The sequence below is a fragment of the Macrobrachium rosenbergii genome, chromosome 54 (assembly GCF_040412425.1).
Source record: "Macrobrachium rosenbergii isolate ZJJX-2024 chromosome 54, ASM4041242v1, whole genome shotgun sequence".
In the NCBI taxonomy this organism is placed as follows: domain Eukaryota; kingdom Metazoa; phylum Arthropoda; class Malacostraca; order Decapoda; family Palaemonidae; genus Macrobrachium; species Macrobrachium rosenbergii.
In genome coordinates this window covers 19,081,904-19,109,155 of record NC_089794.1, presented here as the reverse complement: position 1 = coordinate 19,109,155, position 27,252 = coordinate 19,081,904, and the positions used below count along the sequence as shown (strand labels likewise).

At 40.8% G+C, this 27,252-nt stretch overlaps 1 protein-coding gene across 4 annotated transcripts in view; it reads right to left on the bottom strand.

Moving 5' to 3' along the window:
- Nucleotides 1–16,794: 16,794 nt before the first annotated feature.
- Nucleotides 16,795–27,252, bottom strand: part of LOC136834817 (tripartite motif-containing 13-like) — a 52,563-nt gene continuing 42,105 nt past the window's right edge. For all 4 annotated transcript variants that reach the window (XM_067097565.1, XM_067097563.1, XM_067097564.1 and 1 more), the window contains exon 4: nucleotides 16,795–19,900. In XM_067097565.1, the coding sequence (XP_066953666.1) occupies nucleotides 19,391–19,900 (510 nt within the window). In that variant the 3' untranslated portion in view covers nucleotides 16,795–19,390. The remainder of the gene's footprint in view (nucleotides 19,901–27,252) is intronic.

Here is a 27,252-nt window from a genome sequence, read left to right as displayed (position 1 = left end):
TCTGACAGCAACTCGGAAACCTTGGCTGGATCCCGTCATTTCATTAGCGAGAGGCTTGTCTGGTCCATGGGACCAGGAATACCCTAGGGATTGGAATTTTAGCATCTCTCCTTCTTTGATTAAAGGAGCAACTAATGTCCATGGGGATCTCAGTCTGAATGGATGCATACCTCCCAAATCCCTTCAGGCCAAGCTGGAGCAGCAGCTTTCAGAGGTTATTTTGCTCATTTGTGAACAATAATCTGGGGGAGGTTATCACAGCTTCGTAACAGTTGACTGTCTCGTTGATAACCTGTGTCCACTCCTGGAGAGAGACCCTTAGTCTTGTTTCCTTGGTCACAGCTTGCTTGTGGTGTTTTGGAGAAGGTAAATGCCCTGATCTGTGGGTCTAGGAATTCCTCTGCCTCCAGCAGATTGAGCAAACTCCTTCCCTGCTGTTTTCATGCCCGAGGAAGTGTAGCATAGCTGAGGGTGCGAAGGCTACTCTGCTGGCACTTGGTGCATCAGTCTGTGGATAGACCAAAGACCTGCCAGAGGAGCGGTTATGTCAGGAAGATGCTTCCTTCTCTGTTGCAGAGATGAATATGACGACTACACACAGGCTTTATTGTGGCTCAACCTATGGCTGAACTCATTTATGATCTACACTGCTTTATGCATCTCATCTGTTGATGAGAGGGCAGTGTAACAGGGTTGTTGCTGTAAGGAGGCAAAGCTCTGACATTCCTGGCACACCAAAGTGCCAAGCAGTGGGCAAACCTAGTTCTCCGTAGGAGGGATATAATATCCTCTGTCCTCTCTCATCAGGTTTTTCATAAGTAGCCTTGCACTTTGGGGTAGTTCGGTGTTGGGCTCTTCTTTACTCTTCCCTCAGAGTTAGGCTGAAGCAGCGATAGATTGGAGAATGGCAGAGTTTCAAACCTGTCTGATTACCCATGCTCCCTTTAAGCCCCTTTGTTGTAAGGCAGCTTCGGCCAAATCTGTGGACTTCGAGAAGCCTTTCATGTCTTGGTTAGTAAGGAAATCTGTTCCTTCAAACTCAACCTTCTAATCCCTTTCAGCCACCTACCTCTGGCGATGCCAAGAAGGGAAGTAAGGGAAGAAGAACATTTTCCGCAGTGAATTTCAATTCCATTCAGTTGTAGGGGACTGACCTCCCTTCCAATGAGTAGGTCTTCTATATAAAAGGCAATGGTTTGTATTCCTGTAGGAAGAAATAAATTTTGAATAGCCATTATTTAAACTACGTATACAAACCAGAGCCTTTTATACAGTATTTAGTCCTCCCTCAACCACCCATATTAGTTCCTGCACCGTAGGAAAAGTGAAGGTAACGGTTGATGAGGGATGGATTCTCTTCCGCTCACCCCCATCTCCACTTGTTAAAAGAAATACTTATTTACAAAATAAATCAATAAAGGATATTCTAGCAGAAGGTAATAACTTTTCAATTAATAATATCATTCTCTTCTTAAACAAAATTAAATTGATAAGGAAAATATAATCTTCCCCCTTTTTTCCCTCCCTTTTTTTTTTCTCTTGAGTTTTTTTTTTATTATTTATTTATTTATTTAGCTACTTAATTTTTTATGTACTCTTTTCCCCCTTCTTTTTCCAGCCCGAGAAGAACCCTAAAAGAGTTCAGAGGTCTGGTTAAACAAATCATTTGTAACTAACTAACTAACTAACCACCTGGTGAACTACCTTGTTACCAAGTTTTGATCAGATACCAGCTCACACGGAAAGATACTTCTATATAAAAGGGTCTGGTTTGTATACATAGGGAACAATACAAATTGTTATTCAAAGTTTATGTTTGGGGTGTTTATGATGTTATTCATGAAAGCAGAGAAATATGTAAAACCACATGAAACTGAAATATTAACCCTTAATGGACGGGAATCCTCATGCGAGTATTAATATTACACGCCATGCTGTTTGAATGAATTTAACAGGAAAGACTTTTATAGCATTTCAATGGTCCATAAATGACTTATGGCAACTATAATACCTTGGCACAGGAGAGGCATCGATCAGTATGCCTTGAGATTTCAGAGGGGCATGCACTGCCTCATTGCAGCTCCAGGACGTCTTTTTATTTATTTGCTCACAAATATACCCAGGGATTGCTGTTGGTTTTAGTTCTTATCTTTTATGGTAGTATGTCAGCTATAATTTTAATTTTGCAAAGAAATATTAGAAAAAACATGTATACCTCACAAAAGTTACTGTATCTCCCCAAATCAGTAAATATTTTACAACAAATATACTCTGAATTTGTTACTGATTTCAGTTCTTATCTGTTATGATATTGTGTGGGCTGTAATTATAATTTTACAAAATAAAATAAAATAAATTATTAGGAAAAATATGCATAATTTGGTAAAATTAAAAGTGTCTTGTAAAATAGGCCCCACACAGGGTTGTATATAGTCACTTTGAACTTACTGTGTACAGGAGGGAAAAATTTTTATAATTTTTTTTCTTACCATGTGCATTTGCATATCTTCCTCTTTCCATGATGTGTTTTAGTTAAATTAGCCAACCTTAAAGTTCCCCAGGCCTGTGGGTGTGCTTGATATATACTTGGCCCGTCCCGTAAGGGTTAACGTGGCAAAATATATTTTGGAATTGATTTTGTGCTCTGTATAAAATTTAGAAATTTTACTGGTTTCATGATACAACTCCAAGCAGGGTATATAGTTTGTTCATTAATGTATAACATTTCTGAGCTTTACATTCTCAAGTACATATTACTTGAAGTGACAAAGTCATTGTGAATACAAGTGTACTGAAGCTATGTAAAATGTGGCCTAACCGTGTATATTATGTACATGATACAGTGTGTAAATAAGGTTAAGCCTTGTACATTATTAATTTTTATACTTATAATAAATAAATGTATCACCGATATACTCGTGAAATTTAAAATCATCTGTACTGTAGTGTCATTTCAGCTACAAATGAGGGTTATTAAATATTTTTGTGACAGTATTATCTAAACATCTCTGTTCATCTGGATTCATGTAGTTGAAACAACTTTCTCATCAGAACATATGAGGGTAACCAACAATGAACCAGTGATGAACATGTTCCTTTGACCACCCACCCAAAAAATTAGTTCTTAGATTGTAAACAGATCTCAGCAATATGAAGGAAAGAGAGGTTTCAGTGATCCCTACTCCTTTGTAACTTAAATTCCCATGCTGCAGAATTCTCTGCCTTTCCGCATATCATTTACCCTCCTTTTTTCAATATGTAATAACTAGACAAAGAAAGACAGTCAAAAGGACAGACCTCTTTCACTTCTTTACAACAAGCATCTAACTTAAACAACAAAAGGTCACAAAATTGTGTAATTTACATATTTTACAAATTACTATATTTTATATTCTAGCAAAAAAAAGATATAATAATCAGTGAAATTAATAACTCTATCCTTGTACACAAAAATACAGAGAATGAAAACTTACAATTAATTGCACTAAACTAATAGTGGCAACAACAGAATTGTTTTACACTTAACATTTAGAAATTAAATCTAAATTAAATCTAACCAATTGAAAACTACAACAGAGTTCCTAAAGGAATAGACCTGGTAAAGAATACACAACTTCAATCTAATTTTAAAATGCATGAATGTATCACCAAATGAAAACAACCTCTCTAACTTCAAGTAGGTCAAGGCCAGTTTTCTTGAAGCACTTATAAAATACCATTTCATAAAAACTTTTACTACAAATGATTAGTTATTTGTTTGTTGTTTATTCATCTTAAAAAAAAAAAAAATTCAAGAAAGCATGATGTCAGCAAATGCCAAGGTGTACAGCATAAGTCAAGGAATACAGTAATTACTGGAAAATATAAGGAATAGTGCAAGTAAGAAGCAAAGCCAACAATGGCACTTGAATGATTATTATATAAACTTAAAATACGGCTGACTCTTTAATACAGTACACTAAGTAGATTCCAGTCATAACATTTTGGTTTAAAAATAAAAGCTGCTTTAATATTTACAACACAACACCTCTAATTGCTGCACTGCAATGCATTTTGATATCTTCTTCAGTTGTCTGTAAGTCTTGAGAATTTGCTTACATGCAAGGGAATAAACTGATGTTTATAAACATAATTATGAATGCATGAAATTTACAAAAATCCTCATTGCATTTCTTAATTATATATATTCCAGAAATACCAATATACAATTGCACAACTGCACGAGGTTATGGCAGACTTCTGAAGGACTGAAACAAACTTTAGCCAAAGTGAAGATTTCTGACATCAGACATAAAAAACTTCTTTTTCTAACAGTTATGACAATATCCATGAACAAAATAATAGTCATTATTGGCACTCACCATTCTGAATCCTAAAACTGAAATGAACTTTGGGAATAGAAGGCTTTAAACAATAATACTGGACAGGAAAGACTTCAGTTTCTACCAGTAATGGATGATATCGTCTGGGAATGAGGTACGGTCACAGCCAACAGGTTTGAAGGTTTCATTATTATACTCATGCAACTTTTGGGTCAACCATGAGCCCAATTTCTTAAGGGTAAGTTTCCAAACATGCTAATGAAGCCTTCAGATTTGCCTCTCATATAGCCGTTTTTGATAATCTTAGCTTTTTTTAACCCTTTGAAGATTTGGCAGGTCAAAATCTGTCTGCAGCAGAGCACTCACCCTTCAATGGCTGAGTGAAAATGCTTAGCAATCATTTTCTTTGATTGTGTAACATTATACTTTATATGTTAATGAATTTGGAATCATTTTTAAAGCTAGAGTTGAATCTTATCATGATGTTTGAAAATGCTACAAAATAGAAAAATCATCGATATCACAAGTAAAAGTTAGCTGTAATGATAAAGTTTTGATTAGTTTTTAAAAAATTCACAAATCAGAGAAAAGGGCTATCCAATTTCTATTTACACTGATAGGATAAACTGGCTTTCCAATGATAAGAATTCATTACTATTTGAGCCATGTATTATACCACAAGGCATACTGTATTAAAAAAAAAATTAGCATATACTTGAGGGGAATACTTCAACAAGCTGAATAACACATTCAAATTTCATTACGATGCTTTTTTATGATTTACAGTGAATTCATAAAAAAAAATTCTTTTTAATACTACTACAGTCGTCATCAGAATCGCTGAGGTTGAAAAATGGATGATGACTATAATTACCATCAGTATCTCAAAGTATTAGTTTCACTTCTTCTTTAAATATGCAAAGCATAACTATACATACCAATAAATGCAAGTTCCTTAACAAAAGCTAAAGTGTCTTGAGCAAGTCAACTACAATGAAATCTCAGATTAGTGGATCCTGATTTATGTAACTTACAGACCTTGTGTGCTGTGTATGGTAAAAATATGTGTGATTAATCAGAATTTTTATAATTTTTGATTGCTGCAATGATTTTTTTATACAGTATACTGTAATAGCCTCTCCCTTCCATTAGCAACCTATTTAACGAGATCAAATACCTTGTGCATCCATGGCAATTTTTTAATGTAAATTAAGTTTCCTGTGCGTATCAATCCCCCATCATCAATATTCTGTTGAAGTTGTCTCAGAAAGTATGATAAATGCAATAATATAATGTAACGTGTTTTGTACTGAAGTACAGGCTCTTTTGAAAAAAAGATCAGACCTAAAACTGGAACTGCATACTTGCTTATTTAACAACGAAGTCCAGAGTCAGATATTATCTCAGGCTAGGCCTGAAAGCCCTGTTCTTGGATATTCAACATAATTAAATGAGGCAGTCAACCGAGTCCTACTGCAAAAACAAGAGGTTACACTTTACACAGATTGTCCAATAACACAACCAATATTTTGAGTACATTTCCATAACAGGAATTTGTTAAAAGTAGCTTACCCAGACCATCACATTCAAATACCTAAACTAATCAGGTCAGCAAATTGATGACAATAAACTTTGTTATTAACGAGGGGAAGGTCCTCCATGAGGAAGTATTTTACTAAACCTATGAGGCTGAACTTTTCCACAATTTTGTTCCCTAAATGTGAACTGCAAATGACAGATACTTAATTTTCTAACCACAAAGGCTGAAATCCTATGATCCACCTGTTTGTGCTTTGTACCACCCTTCAACTGCATTACCAAATATTCTAATGTAGACAAGCTTCCAGCTGCACAAGGTCCTGATAATTTCCAAACTCCTATTATCCCAACGTTACCCAGGCACGTAATTCAAGACTCCAGCTCTTCCCCTTAAATGGACAGGAAGGGTTCAACATGCACAATCTACCTTTCTTATAAAATGAAGAATACATTCAGATAGTTCATAGTGTCCTAGAATACAAACTAGCCTTCTGAACATAATCTTCAGTAAAAAGTAAATGAATTCAGTTATTTGAAAATTCAGGCAACTGTTCTGGAATATGAGAAAACACTTCAATTACATAACTAGTAATAGTAATAAACCATGGACTGCTATAATTTCAAAAAGGTGGTCTCAACTTGGTTTAAAAACTATCATGTTTCATGTAAAATTTGTGTTGAGGCAGCCAAGTAAACAACATACATGTAAGCATAAAATCAAGTTATCCAAGTAATCACAGGCCCCGGTCCCTTCACATTTTGCTTTTTTCAGTTACCGTTTAGGGAAGTGTCTTCTCGCACTAGTTTTTGTGTTTTTATTCAGGCATCTAGCTATGTAAATTATATGTTGCACTATCTTGTTAAGTCATATCTTTGGCTGGTGCGAGTGTGTGTGTGGCAATGGGTCACGATGTGGCCAAAAATTCAACAGTAAAAAGAGCTATGTACTACCAACTAGATATGAAAATTCACACTAATCCTTCTATCGTCAAACCGAAATTTATCACACGTTCAGAACCTCCAAAGCAAGTCAAAACTCCTTCAACCAAAAAATCCTTCAGGCCACCCCCTCAAACCTATAAATTTCACCTGCCAGCTTGGTCAAGATTTTTAAGATCCTCAAGATCCTATTTGCTTCTTTCAACAACCTTGAATTCAAACATGGAATTATTGTACTAAAAATGTATCCTTGAAAATACATTTCTCAATCAGTGGCAAACCAGGTTCAATATATTGGTACTTCAACATCTTTGGGTAAAATTTACAATGTAATTCCAAATTGTAAATATTGCAAAATATACCTGAATATGTGAACATTCTTATCCAACTTCAAATCTAACACTAGAAATATCATGAAGAAACCTTACCTTCAATGAATACTGCAATTCTCAACTAGTAGTAAAACTGACTTAAAAGTTCTACAGTTACACTACCAAGGATTGAAAGATATCATTAAATAATTTCTTATGTAAGTAGACTTTCCTGTTCGTAAATTTATATATTGTGTATACTGTATATAGCAATACCTCAAACATTCGCAAGGTTACATTCTAGAATCCACTGTGAATCAAGAGGAACCGTGAATGTATGGTACAAGTCACTAAATATGCTAATAAATGCTTATTTCAGGAGTTTAAACCCTAATATGACCAAAATCATGCTCCCAAAGCACTTTAATTCCATTTAAAAGTTAGCTTAATACATTACCCTTACAAAAGAGAAATAAATCTTTGACGTAAAAATAGAGTACAGTATTGCCTAATGGGTATTTGCCACACTAGTGCATTTACAGAGCTGGGGATTGGTACGATGCACGTGCACATCGTTACCGGAGTCTAAGCGATGTCAGGCAGGGCAGCCGATCGAGGCTATGGCCTACCCCAACGCCAAATCAAAAGTTCTTCAAAAGAAAGCATTGTGCTTACCCCATATAAAAATGGGAAAAAGCAAGTTAAAACAAAGAAGAATATTGAAGTTACCCCTATACTAATTCATTAGCTGCTGTTTTCTTTTGCACATATAGTAAGGTAAAACCAACTAACGAATGGGACTGTAAACTTAATGACTGACGTTTTCTTTGTCACTGTCAGAAAGGTTAAGCTAGGTAAACTTTATAATGTATGTTGCAAAGTCATAAAATGAAGGTACAATTTAATAAAATAAAGAAAACTTACATACTGTACGTAGAGGGCAAAGGGTAATCAAGCAATATAAAATACATAAAGACGTACTGAGAAAAGAGAGAGAGAGAGAGAGAGAGAGAGAGAGAGAGAGAGAGAGAGAGAGAGAGAGAGAGAGAGAGAGAGAGAGAGAGAGAGATGCACAAAGCATCCGAGCTGCAAGGCAATCAGCAACAAGAAAAGCTGGTACCCTGCTGTGTGATTGGCTACTTCTAACCTTTCCAGCCATTAGCATGTCGTCATGGAGCATCCAAGCTACAAGCCAATCAGCTACGAGCAAAGCTGGTACCCTGCCGTGTGATTGGCTACTTTCAAGCCTTCCAGCCAAAAGCGTGTCATCATGGGGCCTACGTCATCGTCCAAACCCAATACAGTACGCATTTGCTATGAATACTGGCAGAAAATTTATAATTTTTATGTTGAATTTACATTACATTTATTTACTATTGCAAAATAGTAAATTAATTACAGTATTTTTTAATATGTAATTATGTAACCATTAGCGTTTCAAAGGGAATAAACTTTGTGAATGGGTACCACCTCTTGTAAAGGTACAGTACAGTAGTTTTCATAAAAAGGAACGTTTCTATAGGAAAGCGAAGTTTTTTCAAAGGAATTACTTAACTGATTTCTTGTGTGTCATTAACTTTCCCCCCCAAAAAACAGATTTTTCATTAACAAAACTTTCCTTACCGTTTTACACTTAAAAGCATGAAAACTTATAAATTACTTCAAAATTAAACATAAACACTTCTGCAGGGTTTTTGAGGATTTCACAAATTTTGCAAATTGTGAAAAAATCGCAGATGCAAATTAGTTAGGTTCCAATGAAAATTTTGCGAATCCAGAAACATGAATCCACAAGGTATGACTGTACATAAATGAGTGAGGTAGTCAAGACTACTTCCCCCAAAAGAAAACTTTAGCTACTACAGACAAAACCACCAAAACAAACCTTAAACATGCTCAGAGGTAAGAAAGTAATCTCACCACCTGAAGACATTACACCAGCAACAAATTCAGCCACGTAACAGTGGGTGGATCTAACGTGCCAACAACCACTGATACTGTAAATTATGAAACAATAACAATTTATTACATCATAACTTTACAGTAGTTCAACAAGACCAAGTTAAATTTATACCCTCTCCAAAGGCTAGCCCAAAGGATGTGTTTGGATGAAAACTAAAGGGATGAACACGGCAGCTGCGGGATGAAGGGACCCTAGAGAGAGCCTTGGACACTTGACAGCAGTGTGCCATGCTCCTCTACTGCAAACCTACCAACAAATGTTAAACAGCACCAAACTTCACAGCCAATGGCCATTCTTACAAGTCTACAAATAGAACTATTTGGAGTAGTTAAACTATAAATATTTCATAGTCCCTAACATAAGAAACAATCAAGTCTTTTATGACTGGCAGTATAACGGTCGATAACATGTAATGATGAAACCTAAGACATTAAATTCAGGCTGTCCTCCATTCACAGACAATGTACAACATACTTTATTTCCAATTAATATGCTAAAAGGATCATATCAGATACATAAAATGCAGTAATAGCAATTAAATACTTGTAAAATAAATTTTTTTATACAGTGTACTCATATATATTCATCAGTTGAAATATTTTTACTTTTTAGCCATTTCTTTTTATCGTATTTATTTTTATCTTTACAGTATTAAGCAATTCTCTACACTTGGCATGGTTAATCTTTGTACCACAAAGGATCACTTTGTTCCTAAACCATTTTGCTTTGTTCATTATGAACATATTTCATTATCAGGGCTATTAAATTGCAGAACCCTTTACAGTGGCCAATAATGATAAAACTCCTGACAGTACAGTATACAGGCAGTCCTCAGTTATCAGCGACCCGGTTTTACAGCACCTGTCTAGCGACGACGATAACTGGATTTTCAGTGCCGGTATACAGCGATCCCCACTTAACAGCAGCGCCGATAAGCGCTGTTATTGGCGATTTTCGGCTATCGTCACACCATTACGAACAGAACCCCCGCCGATAACCGGGGACTGCCTGTATTTGATACATATTACACTATATGCCTTGAAATAATAATTTATTAATTTCAAAAATTCAAGTCCTGTACTACTGTGTTACTGCATGCTTAAATCTAAGCTCATACAATATGTTCAACAAAAGACAAGCATGTACCTGGACAACGACAAAATGGGGTAGAGCAAAGGGGACCTAACAACAGTACAATTCTCAAATTGCAATTGCCATATTTCTTATCTTAATCCATACCATTATGTTAAGCTATGACATTCATCAGAAAAACCTGAGATCTAAAAATTCAAGATTTTAACTTTCTAACTTTTTCAAGATTATGGTTCTGACTACCCTTGCCTATTAGCAGGATTACAAAGTCTGGAGCTGGGTCTGGGATGGTCATACTGTTTTATGTATGTTGCTACAACCAATGTGCAATTGAAGAAATCTGAACTTTTAACTATTTGTAAAACGAACAAAGTATTATCAGAGCTTCAACGATGCTGTAACTTGATGTTGCATCAAGTTACAGTGCTGGTAACTTAATGCCTATTCTTGGTATTAGCGCTGTCAACGGCGCCATAACTTGATGCAACATCAAGTTACAGCGCTGAAATAGCACTATAAGACTGAATCCACTGTAGGTCGGTGTTGTACTGGAAAATGGAATTTTCATTCTAAAATTAATTTCAATATACTTACCTGGATACTTCATACAGCACTTAGTTCGCACGTGCGAGAAAACAACACTTACAACATTATCACCTTAATACCACTAACCCATAAAGAAAAAATTCTTAAACCACCAATTATCACCTCTGGTAACGACCGGTAAACAGCGCCACGCCCCCCTCTCCCGCTCAGCTGATCATCAGTAATCCCAACATTGAGAGTGGGGAGGTGGGTGGGATGTATGAAGTATCCAGGTAAGTATATTGAAATTAATTTTAGAATGAAAATTCCATTTCAAAATACATTCCCTGGATACTTCATACAGCACGATTCCCAAAATTTTACTGGAGGTGGGATCGATCGTACTAGAGGTTGATTAGTGACCTATCCAACTATTCTACTCATTGACTTGGTAAGAATAGAAGGAAGCTGCGTACTCACCTAGACTCAGAGTTCTGCCGACTCATGGAGGTCAGGTATGCGCAGAAGGTCTGACGTCTCAGGGATAAGAGTGTGGAGGCAACATAGCCCTACATCCACTTTGCTCTTATATGAGTCTCAGGGATAAGAGTGTGGAGGCAACATAGCCCTACATCCACTTTGCTCTTATATGAGTCTCAGGGATAAGAGTGTGGAGGCAACATAGCCCTACATCCACTTTGCTCTTATATGAGTCTCAGGGATAAGAGTGTGGAGGCAACATAGCCCTACATCCACTTTGCTCTTATATGAGAACAGTCTAGTCATGTCAAGTTAGTCTCGCCCTGCCAGGGACTCGAGAACTTAACCCAAACATACTGCGGGAAATTGCAATAATGAAGTTAATGTCTTAACCTAATAAATTGCTTATTAATCAATCAGAACGTAAATATAATAATTTTTAAAATATATATTTAACCATATAAATATATAAAATAAATAATTAGTTAATTAATTAATGACCTGACCAGCAACAAAAGGTCCCAAAGAGGAACAACCATCTAAACTCCATGAAATATCTTTAAAATAAAATAGAGAAAAGACAGAATTGGATCTGCAGGATGCGGCCTCCAGCACCCTAGAGATAGAACAATTCTTAAGAAAAGCCGCACTAGTGGCTATAGATCTAATGCTGTGGGCCCTGGGAGGAGGACCCCCTACACCTCCCAGTGCTCCAGCACCAGAAATAACTTCTCTCAGGAAGAAAGAAATGGCATTTTGGAAATGCTCTTCCTGGGTCTCTTAGGAGAAATAAATAGGACACTTGGACGCGGGACGAGGTCCTTAGTCCTGTCTAGATAAATAGACAATGCCCTAACTGGACAAAGAAGTGAACCCTCAGGAGATCACCCGCCAAAGTCTCTGAGGGACTTCAGGATAAAAGACCTGGGAACAGGCTTACTAGCCGATTCCGTCTTCGCCATGAAGTGGGAGACATAAGAGAGAACTAAATCCTCTCCTGAGGAAGGGACCGAAGAGGAAAGGGCTTGGAGCTCACCGACCCCTTTTAGCTGTGGCTAAGGCTACTAAAAAGAGGACCTTCTTCGTCATGATCCTTAGGTCCTTTGATGCCAAGGGTTCATATTTAGAAGACATGAGGTCTTGCAAAACCACATTAAGATCCCAAGAAGGGAAGGAGGAAGCCTTCCTAGGAGCTTGTATCTTGAAGGCTTTAATGAGATCTCTGATGGCCAGGTCTGAGCTGATGGAAGGTAGCTTAAATCTAAAAACTGCTGAAAGCATAGACCTGTAAGCCTTAATGGTAGGGACAGAGAAATGACAATGCTCCCATAACCACAGAAAGAATTCCGTAACCTTAGGAATGGAAGGACGCGAAATAGAATGTCCTTGCCTCGTGCACCAACCTCTATAGACTTTCCACTTAGATTGATAAGAGGCTAAAGAAGATTTTCTTCTGCAGTGGCTAAGGACCTTAGCCACTCTAGAAGAGAACCCTGAGGCTCTCGCGAATCGCTGAAGAGTCGACACGCATGAAGACGAAGCATTCGGGGATTTCTGTGGAACCTGCGCACATGAGGTTGACGAAGGTGGTTCCGTCTGGGTGGAAGAGGAACAGGTGGTTCCAGAAGGTGTTCCATCAAATCTGGGAACCACTCCCTTTGAAGCCATAGTGGAACAATTAGAGTTAGCTGACAGTTGGTGGCAGACTTCAGCTTGTTGATCACCTGGCGGATCATCGCAAAAGGGGGAAAAACGTAAGCCTGAAGATTGTCCCACGGGTATAACATTGCAACCACCCACAGCCATAGGGTCCGAGGTTGGCGCAATATAAGCATCGCAACAGTGATTTAGCGATGTTGCAAACAGGTCTATGTTCACTGGCCATCTCCTCCTTAGCTTGTTGAAAACTTCCATGTCCAGCGTCCATTCTGACCCTATGATTTGGTTGGGTCTTGAGAGAGCATCTGCAATCACGTTGCAGCGACCCATAACAAACTGAGGGCGGAGAGAGATCTGCAAGGTCTCTGTACATCTCAAGATTCTCTGAGCTATATCGTTGAGAACGACTGAGCGGACACCCCCCCCGACGTCTCAAATACGAGATTGCTGTCGTGTTGTCCGAGAAGACAGCCACCGTTCGGCTCTTGAGCAAATCTTGAAAAAAGTGAAGACCCCTCTCCACCGCAATCAGCTCCCTTGCATTGATGGATAGGACGGATTCCTCGCTGGACCAAATCCCTGAGGCGAATTGGTTCGTCAGATTTGCGCCCCAACCCACGTCCGAGGCGTCGGACCAAAACAGAAGCTCTGGTGGGGAGGTCACGAGAGAGATTCCTGATGCAAGACGATCCTCTTCCATCCACCAGAGAAGGTCATCGTGACAAGCCGAGTCCCAAGGGATCAGGACAGAGTCATCGTCGAAGTCCCAGCTCCTCCTGAGAGCCAGTTGGAGTGCCCTCATGCGAAGCTGAGCTCCAGGAACTAGATGAGCCAGAGAAGACAGATGGCCCAAGAGAACCCTCCAAAATGCCGCAGATTGCTCCCTTGAGGATAGAAATTCTTCTGCTATTGAGAAGAACCTTTCTACCCTCAAGGGAGTCGGGAAAGCCCTCAAAATCGAGGACTCCAACCTGATCCCCAGATAAGTCATAGATTGAGAGGGTGTCAGATTGGACTTCTCGAAATTTATAACAATTCCGAGAGTCTGACACAGGTCTATTACCAGGTCCCTTGCCGGATCATTGCTTCCTTGAAGAAGCCAGAACCAGCCAATCGTCCAGGTACCGGAGTATCCTTACTCCGGCCTGGTGGAGAAAAAGCAGATACAGGAGCCATTATCCTCGTGAACACCTGAGGTGCCGTAGTAAGACCAAAACACAGGACTTTGAATTGCCAAGCCCTGCCTCCAGCTACGAAGCAGAGGAACTTGCGTGACGATGGACGAATAGGAATCTGAAGGTAGGCGTCCTTCAGATCTATGGAGACCATCCAGTCGTCCCTCCGAATGGACTGAAGGACAGACTGGGTAGTCTCCATATGAAATTTGGTCTTTACAATAAAGGTGTTTAGGATGGAGAGATCGATAATGGGTCTCCATCCTCCGGTCGCCTTGGGCACCACGAACATGCGGCTGTAATAGCCTGGAGACGGAGGCGGGCTCGATCGCACCCTTCTGCTGAAGAGCTCGGATCTCCTCCTCCAGCGCTATCCCTCTGATGGAAAGAGGGGAATACGAATCAAGGGTGATGGGAGTCCCAGAGAGAGGGGGAGGGGTGTGGAAAGGAATCGCATACCCCTCCCTGAGGACTTCCACCACCCACGAGTCTACACCTTTGTCCCTCCAAGATGTCCAGTGAAGGGACAGACAGCCGCCAATCTGAACCGGACAGGGAATGACTCTAGCAGCGAAAACCCCGTCCTCTAGGAGATCGCCCACGGGAGATTTCGCAGGAGGGCCTGCGGCGCTGGAGAAGCATGCACGCTTATTGACAAAATTAGATTTTCCGCCTCGATAAGAGCCCCTACCTCTACCGGAGCCACAAGTAGAGGCGCCGACGTTAACCCCAGAACCACCAGAAGAGGCCTTCGGGAGGAACCTGGCTGAAGAAAAAGAGGGCAGTTTGACCGCCTTAGAAATAGCTAACTGGGCTGAAGTAGTGGAGTCATCTTTAACTTCACTAATGACTCTTTCTATAGTCTCTTGCTCAAATAAATCCTGACCTGCTAAGGGGGAGGACAATAATTGGGTCTTTTGGAACTGTTGTACATGCGGAGGCAAATGAGATAAGATACCTTCCCTTCTCTTGACTTGAAGGAAGGTAGCGATAGAGGCAGCAATATTGGAGGAATTAACTAGAGAAATGGAAAAAGACTGAATGAGAGCCTCAAAGATCGAGGGATCGGAGGGGGACGAATCCCGATTCTTTAATGAAGTTAAGGAGAGTGGAAAGGAGCCAGAAAGAAAAAGAATTATTTTCCAGCTGGTGACGACCTAAAGATTCTAATCGGGAACATTCATCATACGAGATGCTCAAAGACCTCTTCTGCGAAACAGGGGCCGAAAGCCTACCTAAAGCTACGTTAGGTTCGGGAGAACCCGCAAGATCAGGAGAATCCGGAGCTAAATATAATTTCTTCTTATGAGGAAGAGGACAAAGTGAAACCTTACCTTCCGATAGTGAGGATTGAAATCTATTTCTAACATCTTGGATAACCTCCGAAATTCTATCGTAAAGATTGACTCTATGCTCTGATTTACCCTCCTTAACCTTGGAGGAATAAATCTTCTCTAAGGCGCAACCTTTCGGAGGATTGGAAGGTTCGGAATGGATTCTGGATGGAAAGCCCAAATAAGCTTAAAAACCTCGTTGAGTGGGAATCAGAACCAGAATCCCCAATAGACGAAGCATCATCCTCATTAGAAACAGACTGAAAATTAGAAAAATCAAACCCAACCGACTTCTGAGGAGGAGGAGGAAAGGACGAATCCTGCGAACACCCAGGAGCCTGAGAAGAAAGTGAAGAACCCAGCGAAGACAAAGGGACAGAAGTAGAAGCAGAAAGAATCTGCGAACTACTCTCGCCAGACGAGGGATGAAGCTGCGAATGACAAGGAGCAGCTGAACTCTGCGAAAAAGAAGCGGAAGAGTGAGACTGCAAAATATCTGAAGCAGGAACACCTTGCGAAGACCCAGACAATGAACCCGACACCGAAATCGCAGAGGTGGACTGACTCTTCACAATCCCAGACGAAGGCAAAGCCTGCGAACAACCCAGCGCAGGGAAAGCCTGCAACAAACCAGACACAGGTGGAACCTGCGAACTCCCAGAAGCAAGAATATCTTGCGACAACCTAATGACAGGACGAACCTGCGAAACCACAGGTGCAGGAGAAACCTGCGACGACCCAACACCTTGCGGAGGAAAAACACAATCACCACGACCCTGAGAAACTGACCCATCAAGATTCGCATCTATACTGCACGGCAAACCCTGAGATGCGACACCTGAACCATGACGCACGTCAGATCGCTAAGAATAAACAAGTTGAGCTACTTGCTCAGGAATATTTAAACCTAATTGCCTAGCTTTAACAAAATCAATACAATTAATAATATCAGGGGAAAAGAAATACCCGACTGCACGGGCCAACTGGTTCCCCCCATGCCGACATGACACTTCTCGGGGTTAAGCAGAGGCGGATCATTAATTCCTTTATTAGAGGAATGGCAGACCGAGGCAGTCGGGGGAATGTCTGAAAAAGAAGGGTTAGTGGTACAAACATCATCATCTTCAGTCCCTAATCCCCTATCTAAAAGATTGCCTAATTCAATAAAAGACATCTGCATCGATTCAGCAATCTGATCCGAAAAAGATGCAGAAAATTGACTGACTGATTTATCAAAAAGATCAGTTATATCAGATTTTGACAGGTGCTCACCGGAAGCATCTGCAACATTTACAACATCATTGCTATTACCCGAAGAAGGTTCGGTTAAGGGCTCCTCGATAACCCCTTGAATAGCAGCCGTCTTAGCTTTAGATTTTCGTTTTTGTACTAGAGATTTTGATGTTTGACATATCTGGCAAACTCATCAGATGACCATTGTTCACAATCGGCACATTTCTTACTCTCCGTACAATGCCCCCCTCTACAATTACAAATAGAATTACAAATAGAATGTCTATCATTAGACAGGCTACTCATCCGAGTCTTGCAATTTTTACAGCTGCGTCTGGAGTCACACTTGTCAAAGTCCTGTGACGATAATCCTTTGGAATCCATATTGGGAATAAGAAGCAGGTGACAAAACAGGAATAAGGAAATCCTAAAGTTGACAGTGAAGCGAAGCCGAGAGAACCTCTCTCTCGACGAGCCAGAAAACAACTGATGATCAGCTGAGCGGGAGAGGGGCGTGGCGCTGTTTACCGGTCGTTACCAGAGGTGATAATTGGTGGTTTAAAATTTTTTTTCTTTATGGGTTAGTGGTATTAAGGTGATAATGTTGTAAGTGTTGTTTTTCGCATGCGTCATGAACTAAGTGCTGTATGAAGTATCCAGGGAATGTATTTTGAAACTAAAAATGCCAATGATGGAATGTACTTGTGTAACTATGTTTAGCAGCCTGGTGAAGGTTTTGACTGCCCTTTCTTGTTGCTAAACTGGAAAAACAAAGACCCCTAAATTTTTAAGATAAAGCAGAAACATGCTCATATTAGCTATTCAGAAAATAAAATTTTTATAAGCCATATCATGTAATTCAATCATGGAAGCATGTTTCTAAAGTCATCTTACACAACTAAGGCCTGGCTATGATCTTAGCTCATAACTAAGGTAGCTAACTGGTTCATTATGCACTGCTGGTATTGCTTAATTTATTCATACTAAGTGCATTCACAGTTTATAATCGGACCTGCTCTTTTGTTTGCTGAAGTTAAAAGTTGGAAACATGACAACCTAAACAATTTTAAGATACAGTATTTTCACTTTATCACAAAAGGTTAATGTCAAGGACATTTTTCTAATGCAATGGAATGTGAAATTTATGCTGAAGGCCAAGTGCTGAATTTTTTGTGTGAAATATATTCATTATTTCTTTTTGTAACAAATATAAACTAAATGGAAACCAATTTCTTTCAACACTGGTTTCCCGTACATGATACAACATATTTTATTGGTTGAAAGTTGGCTAATCATTAAAGACACGCACTCTGCATTCAAGGACTGGGTCCGGTGGGTTATGCATCAAATACCCATAGGTCACAAATGTCACAAGAGCGTGACCAACTCAAAGATGGGAAATGACTTCAATACGACACTTTTTGGGATGGAAAAACACACCAATTTGTTACTGTCATGTCCATTATTCAACAATTTTTGCCAGTTACTAAAAATAATGGGTTCAAGAAGTATTAACAAATCACTGGGAAGAACAGGTATATTTGACCATGTAGCAATTGCAGTCATAACTCTGGGTACCTTATCAGCATCCTTATTTCCTTTAATGTCTATGTGTGCAGGGACCCATCATAATTCCCCCATAGCGTAGTGCCAGTGTTATGCCTCATGAGGAGCACTGCAGGAGTTACTAAAGGGTGTTTGCAGGATTCCTTCAGGCCCCAGATATGCCCACTTTCGCTTTACCTCCAAGTCTGCTTTGTCCTCAGTCTTACTGTACAGCCCCTCTTAAATATTCATTTTTAGTACAACAGCCTGTTTGTTAATTTCTTTCTCTATTCCTCAATGGAAACTAAAAAACTGACTACATGGTACCATTAGTAACACCAAATACAAGTAGCCAACTTACTGAGACAAATAAACTGAAACCACTTGCATTCAATAACAGAATTACATAATGTAACATTAATTAAGATAGTTATTAAGTTTTCATTTTATTATTATTTATACCAACAGAATTCTTATAACCACCTGCAATTTGCAATTTGCTTTTACCATTGAATGACAAAATTATTCTTTTACATGACACCTACAAAAACGTCAGTCTCTTGATTGATAACCAATGCTGGCAGAACCAGGAAGGTATACCATTTGGTAGTACAACATTGTTGGGAGGGGAAAAGGCAGAAGGGTCGGCATAAATGTTTTTAAAATATTCAAATTAAATCATTTTTAATTCTTTACAAATATTTAAATTTTAACTGATTTTCAATTCTATCTCTTATATTTGTTAAGCTTCTAATTTTAACTAGATCTTCCTTGGAGATCAACGTAGCAGTATAGGATATAATTATTCCCAACAAACCAGAGTTTTATTGCAGACTGTCTTCTATATTTGGTGCCACTTCTTTCTGTTTTTGGTTTTAATTGCTACAAAAATAAAGAGTGAACAGACTTCACTTGAAAATGCTGTCATCCCTGACTAAAATCTTTTGTAACAGACATGTTCAACACTTAAACATCCTCTGTAAAGAGGCGATGCCTCAATACCACTTGGATTTTTAAGGGCCAAAGTTTTAATATCAAGTGTGAGTAAATGAACAGTGACACAGATGTACAACAATCAGCTACCTTAGTAAATGGCAAGGGGTATGGCTTCTAGGCCCTCATAGATACTGCAGTATCTACTCTACACCACCACATCAGAGTGATACAAGGGAGTGATACAAGGGAAGTTCCTTCCAAGTTGTAAAAATAAAAATATTGTACTGGCTCTTATACGTACCTGAAGCACATCGCTATGTATCAGGACAATTTTCCTTTACGCTGCATCTATCACTATTCCACAAACCCTTACTTCTATTACCTTTTTGTTCTGACTAAACTCACACACTCCTTTAAGTAGATTCAAGCCAGAACACACTTCCCCAAAACTGTAATCATCTTCATAACCAGGTTTGCATTCAAGAACAATGTCAAATAGAGCCCAGTGATTACAATCACTCTTCCAACCAGTCAAAAGACCTGGCTCCAGCTTCTCCCGATAAACTCCACCGTTCGTTATGCCCTCTACAACTGGTTCTTCTGACTCTATGCCATCACCCACCACACCACCTCTTATGAACCTGTGAGAGTCTTCCTCAAATTCCATCAACTTGGAGTGCTTGTAACTTGGACCATGTTCCCCTGTGCACAGCTGCAAGAACTGCCGAACTCTGGGGGTCATCCCGTACAGCTCAAAAAAGATGCGTCCTTCGTAGACATCACTACATTCAATGTCAAAAAATGCCCGAGGCCTTTTCTTGTTGACTGCTCCATATATCATCTCAAACTAAAATGGTAAAAATATTTAGGTACAATAGCCCATAAGATACTGGTAACAAGCTAATATAAATAAAACTAACATTAGAATACAATATTAGAATACAATATATCTGACTACTTTGGCATAAACCGCTCGACAATTACTTACTAGAAACCTTTACCTACTTCCTTGAATGGGCAACCCAATGACCTTACCTACCCTAGGACCACAAGAAAGAAAGGATAAAGGGAAAAAGGCTGGGTAACATCTCCAAGAAAGCGACAGAATTGCCTCTTAAGTATGGAAAGTTATAATAAGTTGTATTTATTTCTTAGCTAGGAAGCAATGAAATGGAATATAAAATTTAGGCCAAAGGCCAAACACTGGGACCCATGAGGCCATTCAGTGCTGAGAGGGAAACTGAGGGTAAAAAGGTTTTAAAGGTGTAACAGGAGGAAAACCTAACATTTGCACAATGCGACAACTGTTAGGAAGGATGGAAACTAAGATGGAAGAAGAGAATATGATGAGGTACAATAACAGGAATGAAAGGGGTTACAGCTATGGGCTGAAGGGACACTACAAAGAACCTTAAGTAATGCCTACAATGCACTAAGTGAGGTGTACTGACAGCAACACCTCCAACAGATTTCTTAGCTAGGAGTTTACAGGCCAATACATTATACCTTGCTTATGCTATCAAGTAATACAATTAAAAGAAACCTACTAAGACCTAAAATTTTAAGTGGCTAAATAAAATGTCTACTGTATATCAAAAATCTTCACATCAGAGAACTGGGCTTTTCTACTAAGTCCGTCAAACATAAACAATATAATCTGTGAAACTAATGAGTCACATCTTGCAAGTTGCATGGGACTCGCCCAAAGGATTTGTTCTTGAGTCGAAGGTAAAAGTTAAAGAAAAGTATAGTTTAGAGCTGGGCAGCTAGGTGGGAAGAAACCAAAAGGAACGAATCAGAAGTAGATGGCAGAAAAAGCAAAGCCAAGGCCAAATGCAATGTACACTGCTGAACTGCACAGCACATGGTTTCCAGGTTTCCAGCTGAGTGGATATGTTTCTGTGCAGAATCATTAATATATATTGTAACCAGCCCAATATATTTAATATATATTGTAGCCAGCCCAATGTATTTAAGCTTTCAACTCTCCTACAGATAAGCAAATATGATATTTTTATGATAAAATAAGGTTTTACTTATACTTACCTGGTAGTTACATATAGCTGTCGTCTCTGACACGCGGCAGAATTTTAAATTTCGCGCTAGCGCTATAAACACCTAGGTGATCCCTCTACCAGCGCCCTCTATAGGTAACAAGGAACTATCCCAACAATGTTCTAGAACCCATTAAGTTTTAAGCCCACTTGACATGAGAGGGGAGGTGGGCGGGTTTACTCATGTAACTACCAGGTAAGTATAAGTAAAACCTTATTTTATCATAAAAATATCATTTTTACTTATAGGACTTACCTGGTAGTTACATATAGCTGATTGGCACCTTTAGAGGAGGTGGGACCATGTCAGCCACATATATTGTTAGAAAACAAAAACATGAATTTTAGTTCCTTACCTTGAAGGATTGCTGACTCAGCGGTTACTGCCTCTGTAGTCTGCTTATCCCTCGATTGTATAGACAGGATATAAAGGATCCAGGTGTCAGATACAATCTGTTAGTACTTGCCGTAGAGGACAACGCCGTGACGGACAAGACTTAGTATGCCCTTGCTCTGGGCGCAGAACCAAATTAACAATAAGGGATCACCTCTATCACCAAAATATAAAATTAAAAACTTTCAACCACAAAATTAAAAAGATTGTAGGTACTCCTAAACCAACAACATAGTACCTACAGACGACGCAACCAAACTCAATTTCCAACTTCAAGGAGAAAATGTTAGTCGGATAGGGTTGCCCCTCTTTCTCCCTCACCCACCACCGTGTCAGTAACTACTAAAGGCCCTAAGGTACTGCCATTGTCAAAATCAGTCTTCAATTCTGACAAGTAATGCGATGCGAAGATCGACTTACATCGCCAAAATGTAGAATTCACAATCTTTTGCACTGAGAGATTGTGCTGAAAGCTAAAGAAGTAGCTACAGCTCTTATCTCATGTGCTCTCACTTTCAGAGTTCCGTGTCTGAGTCCTGACAATTCACATGGGCTTCTGAAATAACTTCTCTTAAGAAGAAAGCAAGAGCATTCTTAAAAGTGGTCTTGACGGGTTTCTCACAGAACACCACAAGTTCTCCGAAGAGCCCCTGATACCTTTTGTTGGTGAATATAGAACTTTAAGGCTCTCACCGGGCACAACAATCTCTCTTGTTCTCCTTCTCCCACAAGATCTGAAAGGCTCTTAATGCTGAAAGACCTCGGCCATGGTCTGGACGCATCTTCGTTCTTCGCTAAGAACCTAAGAGAGGAAGAACATACAGCTTTTCCTTGAGAGAAACCAATAGATTTGTCCAAGGCATGAACCTCACTCACCCTCCTGGCTGTTGCATGAGTGCTACTAGAAAAATAGTTTTCTTAGTCAAATTTCTCAGCGATACATTTGCCAAAGGCTCGAATTGATCTGAACAAATCCATTTAAGAACGATGTCCAAATTCCATGCTATTTGTTTAGGAACTTTCGTCTTGAGGTATTAAAGACTTAAGTAAATCTGTTAGATCCTGATTGTTCGAGATGTCTAGACCTCTGTGCTTAAATACCGACGCAAGCATTGATCGATACCCTTAATCGTGCTCAAAGACAATCCCTTCTCCTTATAAAGGGATAGCAAGAACTTCAGCTATTTGATTTAGAGAGGTTTTAGAAGACGAAACTCCATGTCTATAGCACCAGTCTCTAAACTGATTCCATCTTGCCTGGTATACTGCGTCGAAGACTTTCTTCTGGGTCGCGCAATAGCGCTGCAACCTCCTTTGAAAAACCTCTCTTCCTGAGGAGTCGCTCGACAGTCTGCAGGCGACAAGCCGTGAGAGCGGACAAGTTCTGATGGAACCTCAGGAAGTGGGGTTGTCTGAGTAGATCTTTCCTCGACGGGAGGATCCTCGGAAAATCTGCGAGGAGGAGGAGAAGATCTGGGAACCATTCCCTCGATGGCCAGAAAGGAACGATTAGAGTCATCTTGGTGTACTTGTGGTTCCTGAACTTTTCCAAGACCTTCCTGATAATTTTGAAAGGTGGAAAAGCGTAAAGATCTAGGCAATCCCAACTCATTGTCATTGCATCCACCCAAAGTGCCTTGTCGTCTGGATCTGGGGAGCAATATACTGGGAGGCGTTTTGTTCTGTCTGTTGCAAACAGGTCTACTAGCGGACAACCCCACAGATTCCACAACTGTTTGCAAACCTGCGGATGTAAGGTCCATTCCGTGGGCAAGACTTGATTCTTCCTGCTTAAAAGATCCGCTGTTACATTCCTCTCGCCTTTTATGAACCTGGTCAATAACGTGACCTCGTTCTCTTCCGACCATTCTAAAAGTTCCTTGGTCGTCTGATACAGGGAGAAGGAATGAGTGCCCCCTTGCCTTTTGATATAAGCAAGAGCTGTCGTGTTGTCCGACTGAACTAGAATAACCTTGCCTTTTACCTCTTGCTGAAATTGCATCAGGGCTAGATGTACCGCTTTCAGTTCTTTCACATTTATGTGCAGTTCTTTCTGTTCTTCCTGCCACAGGCCCAAACATTCCTTGTTGTCTAAAGTCGCTCCCCACCCCTGATCCGAAGCGTCTGACAAGAGTGTGAGGTCTGGGTTCTTGATAAAAAGAGAAATTCCCTCCTCTAGTCTTTCTCTTGAATTCCACCAGAACAGTTCCTTCTTGATCTGATCTGAGATCTTGAAAAGAAAGGAATCCGGATGGGTTTTGCGTGGCCATTGGCTTTGTAGATAAAACTGCAGAGGCCTCATCTTGAGTCTCCCCAGTTTTACGAACTTCTCCATCGAGGCTAAGGTCCCCAGCAAGCTCATCCACTGGTTGGCTGAGCAAACCTCGCGATGTAGAAAGTCGTCTATCATGCTTAGACAAGACTCTACTCTCCGTATTGATGGAGAAGCCCGAAAAGTCAGAGAGTCCATTCTCACTCCCAAATAAACCATCTGTTGTGATGGTGAGAGGGACGATTTCGGAACATTGACTAGTAGGCCTAGTTCCTTTACCAGAGATAATGTCTTCATTAGGTCCTCCACACATTTGGCTTTGGAGTGTGCTTTCAGAAGCCAGTCGTCCAGATACATTGACATCCTTATTCCTTGCAAGTGAAGATTCTTCGCCACCGTTGACAGAACTCTTGTAAACACTTGAGGTGCAGTTGACAGTCCGAAACAAAGAGCTCTGAACTGGAAAACTTTGCCTTGGAAAACAAACCTCAGGAACTTCCTTGATTCCTGATGGATTGGAACGTGGAAATCACGCATCCTGGAGGTCTATCGAGACCATCCAGTCGCCCGATTGAAGAGATGCTAACACCGACTCTGTCGTTTCCATCGAAAATTTCGTCTTCTTCTGAAAACGTTCAATGCGCTCACGTCTAGAACCGGCCTCCAACCTCCCGGCGCCTTGAAACTAAAAAGAGACGGTTGTAAAACCTCGGAGAGCATGGGGTCGGCACTAATTCGATGGCTCGTTTCCTTAGTAGTGCTTCTACTTCTTCTCGAAGGGCGCAAAACTTCTGAGAGTCGTTGGAGTATGCTGGAAAAACGACTGGGCGTCCGATAGAGGGCTTTTGTTGGAATGGGATGGAGTACCCATCTCGGATCACCTGTAAGGTCAAGGATCTTGAGTGACCTTTTGCCAGGCTTCCGAGAACGACTGGAGTCTGGCACCTACTGCTATGTGGAGGACAGCACACTCATTTCTTTTGTTGAAAATTGGAAGGTCGAGTAGAAGATTTTCCTTTCCCTGAAACTTGGAAAAGGGCCGAGAAGCAGACTTGCCCCTGAACATCTTGAAGTGTCCGAAAACACTGAAGTTTTGGTGGAAGTAGCTACGGAGTAGTCTTCTTGGCTTCTTTGCTGACTGAGCCAACAGGTCCTGTGTTGCTTTTTGTGTGAGAGCTTCAGCAGTCTCTCGAACTAATTCCTTCGGGAACAAGTGGTCCTTCGACAAAGGGGCAAAGAGGAGAGCAGACCTCTGGCTGCGGGAAACACCCTTCGCCAAAAAGAGCACCAGAGTTGTCGTTTCTTCAGAACTCCGGTTGCAAAAACCGAAGTTAGCTCAAGGCACAATCGCATACCCCCTTGTCTATGCAGTCGACTACCAGTGAAATCCGTCAACTGCGCATCCGAAAGTCGGAATTCTTTGACTTTCCTAGCCAGAGCCGCCACTGACCAATCAAGGAAACTGATGACCTCCACAACAGCGAAAATACTCTTGAGAAGATGATCCAACTCCGACTGCGTGAAAAGATCTTCGCTGATTGAAGAGCTGTGTGACGACTTGAATCCACTAGACTGGAGAAGTCCCCTTGAGCGGAGGCAGACACACCCAAAGAAAAACGTTCTCAGTCTCGTACCACATGCGGCTGCGATGAGCCAATCTGGAGGGTGGAAGACAAAACATACTCTTGCCTTGCTCTCTCTTGTCTGAGAGCCAGGAATTAATTTTCTTGATAGCCTTCTTGGCCGAAATCGCCAAAACTAGGCGTGTAAAGGAGCTGGATCCGAGGCGTTATCCCTCTTAAACTGCGATCTGGGAGAAGCCGAGTCGAAGGCTTAAAAGAGTCCCCAAAGTTCTCCACGAAAAACTTGAGTAACTCCTTATAACCCGAAGATTTCTCCTTGATTCCTGGAAAGTCCTCTTCTATTTCTACATCTTCTTCGTTTTCTTCGTCTACAGAAGACACAGGAGACAATTGGTGTACAGGAACAGTTTCCTGACGAAAAGTAGGTCGCGCGGAATCTAAAGTCTTGCGACCATGCCGATGTGGCGCCGAATCCGTCAAGTGTGGCGCCGCGCCAAGCTGAAGTGGTGCCGCGCCATGCTGAAGTGGCGTTTCGCCAACCGAACGTGGCGAATCCGGAGCCAGAGAAGAATGCTGAAGCGCCTGGTTGAGCCTCTTCACTGGTGCATGCGGTGGGAGGCTCTTGAGTCAAGACTTGTGGCGCATTTGAAGGAAGTGTCTCCGCAACAGGTGCTCCCGAAGCAGCACGAAGCGCCACAAAAAGAACTGAATAAGATCCATCAATTTGTCCGTGACTTGAGCGACAAAACGGGATCTTGTTGACCCGGTAGTAGGAGGAGGCACTATCTGCGATGAGGCTGGACGAGATGTAGACGCTCCTGGTGCGGGAAACACGCTTATTACGGGCAATAGTACGCGTAGGTTCCTTCCCCGAGGGGCTGATCTACTGAAGAGGAGGAGGAAAAAGGTTCAGGATCCTCCCAGAAGCTACAGCCGGCTGCGGATCCGTCAACGATCTTTTCTTAGGAATCGCTGCAGGAGAGACGGCGCGAGACCTCTTGAGAGGCGAGAAGAATGCTTGAAGCACCCACTTCGAGGAGGAGTCAACGAATCATCACCACTAGAAGACACATCCCCAGCAGCGCCTTTTCTATGGCGTGCGGAAGCATCCTGGGAATGCACAACAGGAATACTTGAGGGGTGACTGCTCGGGAGCAAGCCCCACTCGCCTCCTTTCGGTTTTCGACATGCCCTCTCCTGAACCAGGGGAGTCCGACAGAGGTCTAGACCTGGGAGAACGAGTGGGCCGAACAGACACCTCCTCCACTAACACATCACTTGAGGAGCCAATTTTTCAATGGCTTGGCCCATCGTCTGGATGGCTGAAAGCACAGCTGAAAATTTAGTGTCCATCTGGACTTTTAACTCTGACACGGTGATAGGATTGGGATCAACAGGGTCGGACAAAGGAGAGTTAATAGGAGAGGGGTTAACAGATTGAATTACCTGCCCTACAGACTTAGCAGATGATGACCTCTCTGAAGCTTTCCTAACTCTGTCCTTTTCTAACTTCCGTGGAGATATTTCTCTAAGGCTGACCATTCATCCGTTGTTAGATGCATACATTCCTCACATGTATTCTCTGAATTACAAAATTTACCCCTACATGAAGAGCAAACTGAATGGGGGTCGATAGCCGCCTTAGGCAAACGAGTCCTACAGCCTAAAGCACAATATCTATACTGGGAACCAGAATCAGACATATTGTACAAAGAATTAATTCCGACCACAAATTGCAAAGCGCTAGCTAGCAAAAAACCACAAAGAAATACTTAAGTATAAATTGCAGACAAAAAATTCAACCACAAAACGAGACCGTGTTGCCGGTCTCTCGGCAGAAAACTTAATGGGTTCTAGAACATTGTTGGGATAGTTCCTTGTTACCTATAGAGGGCG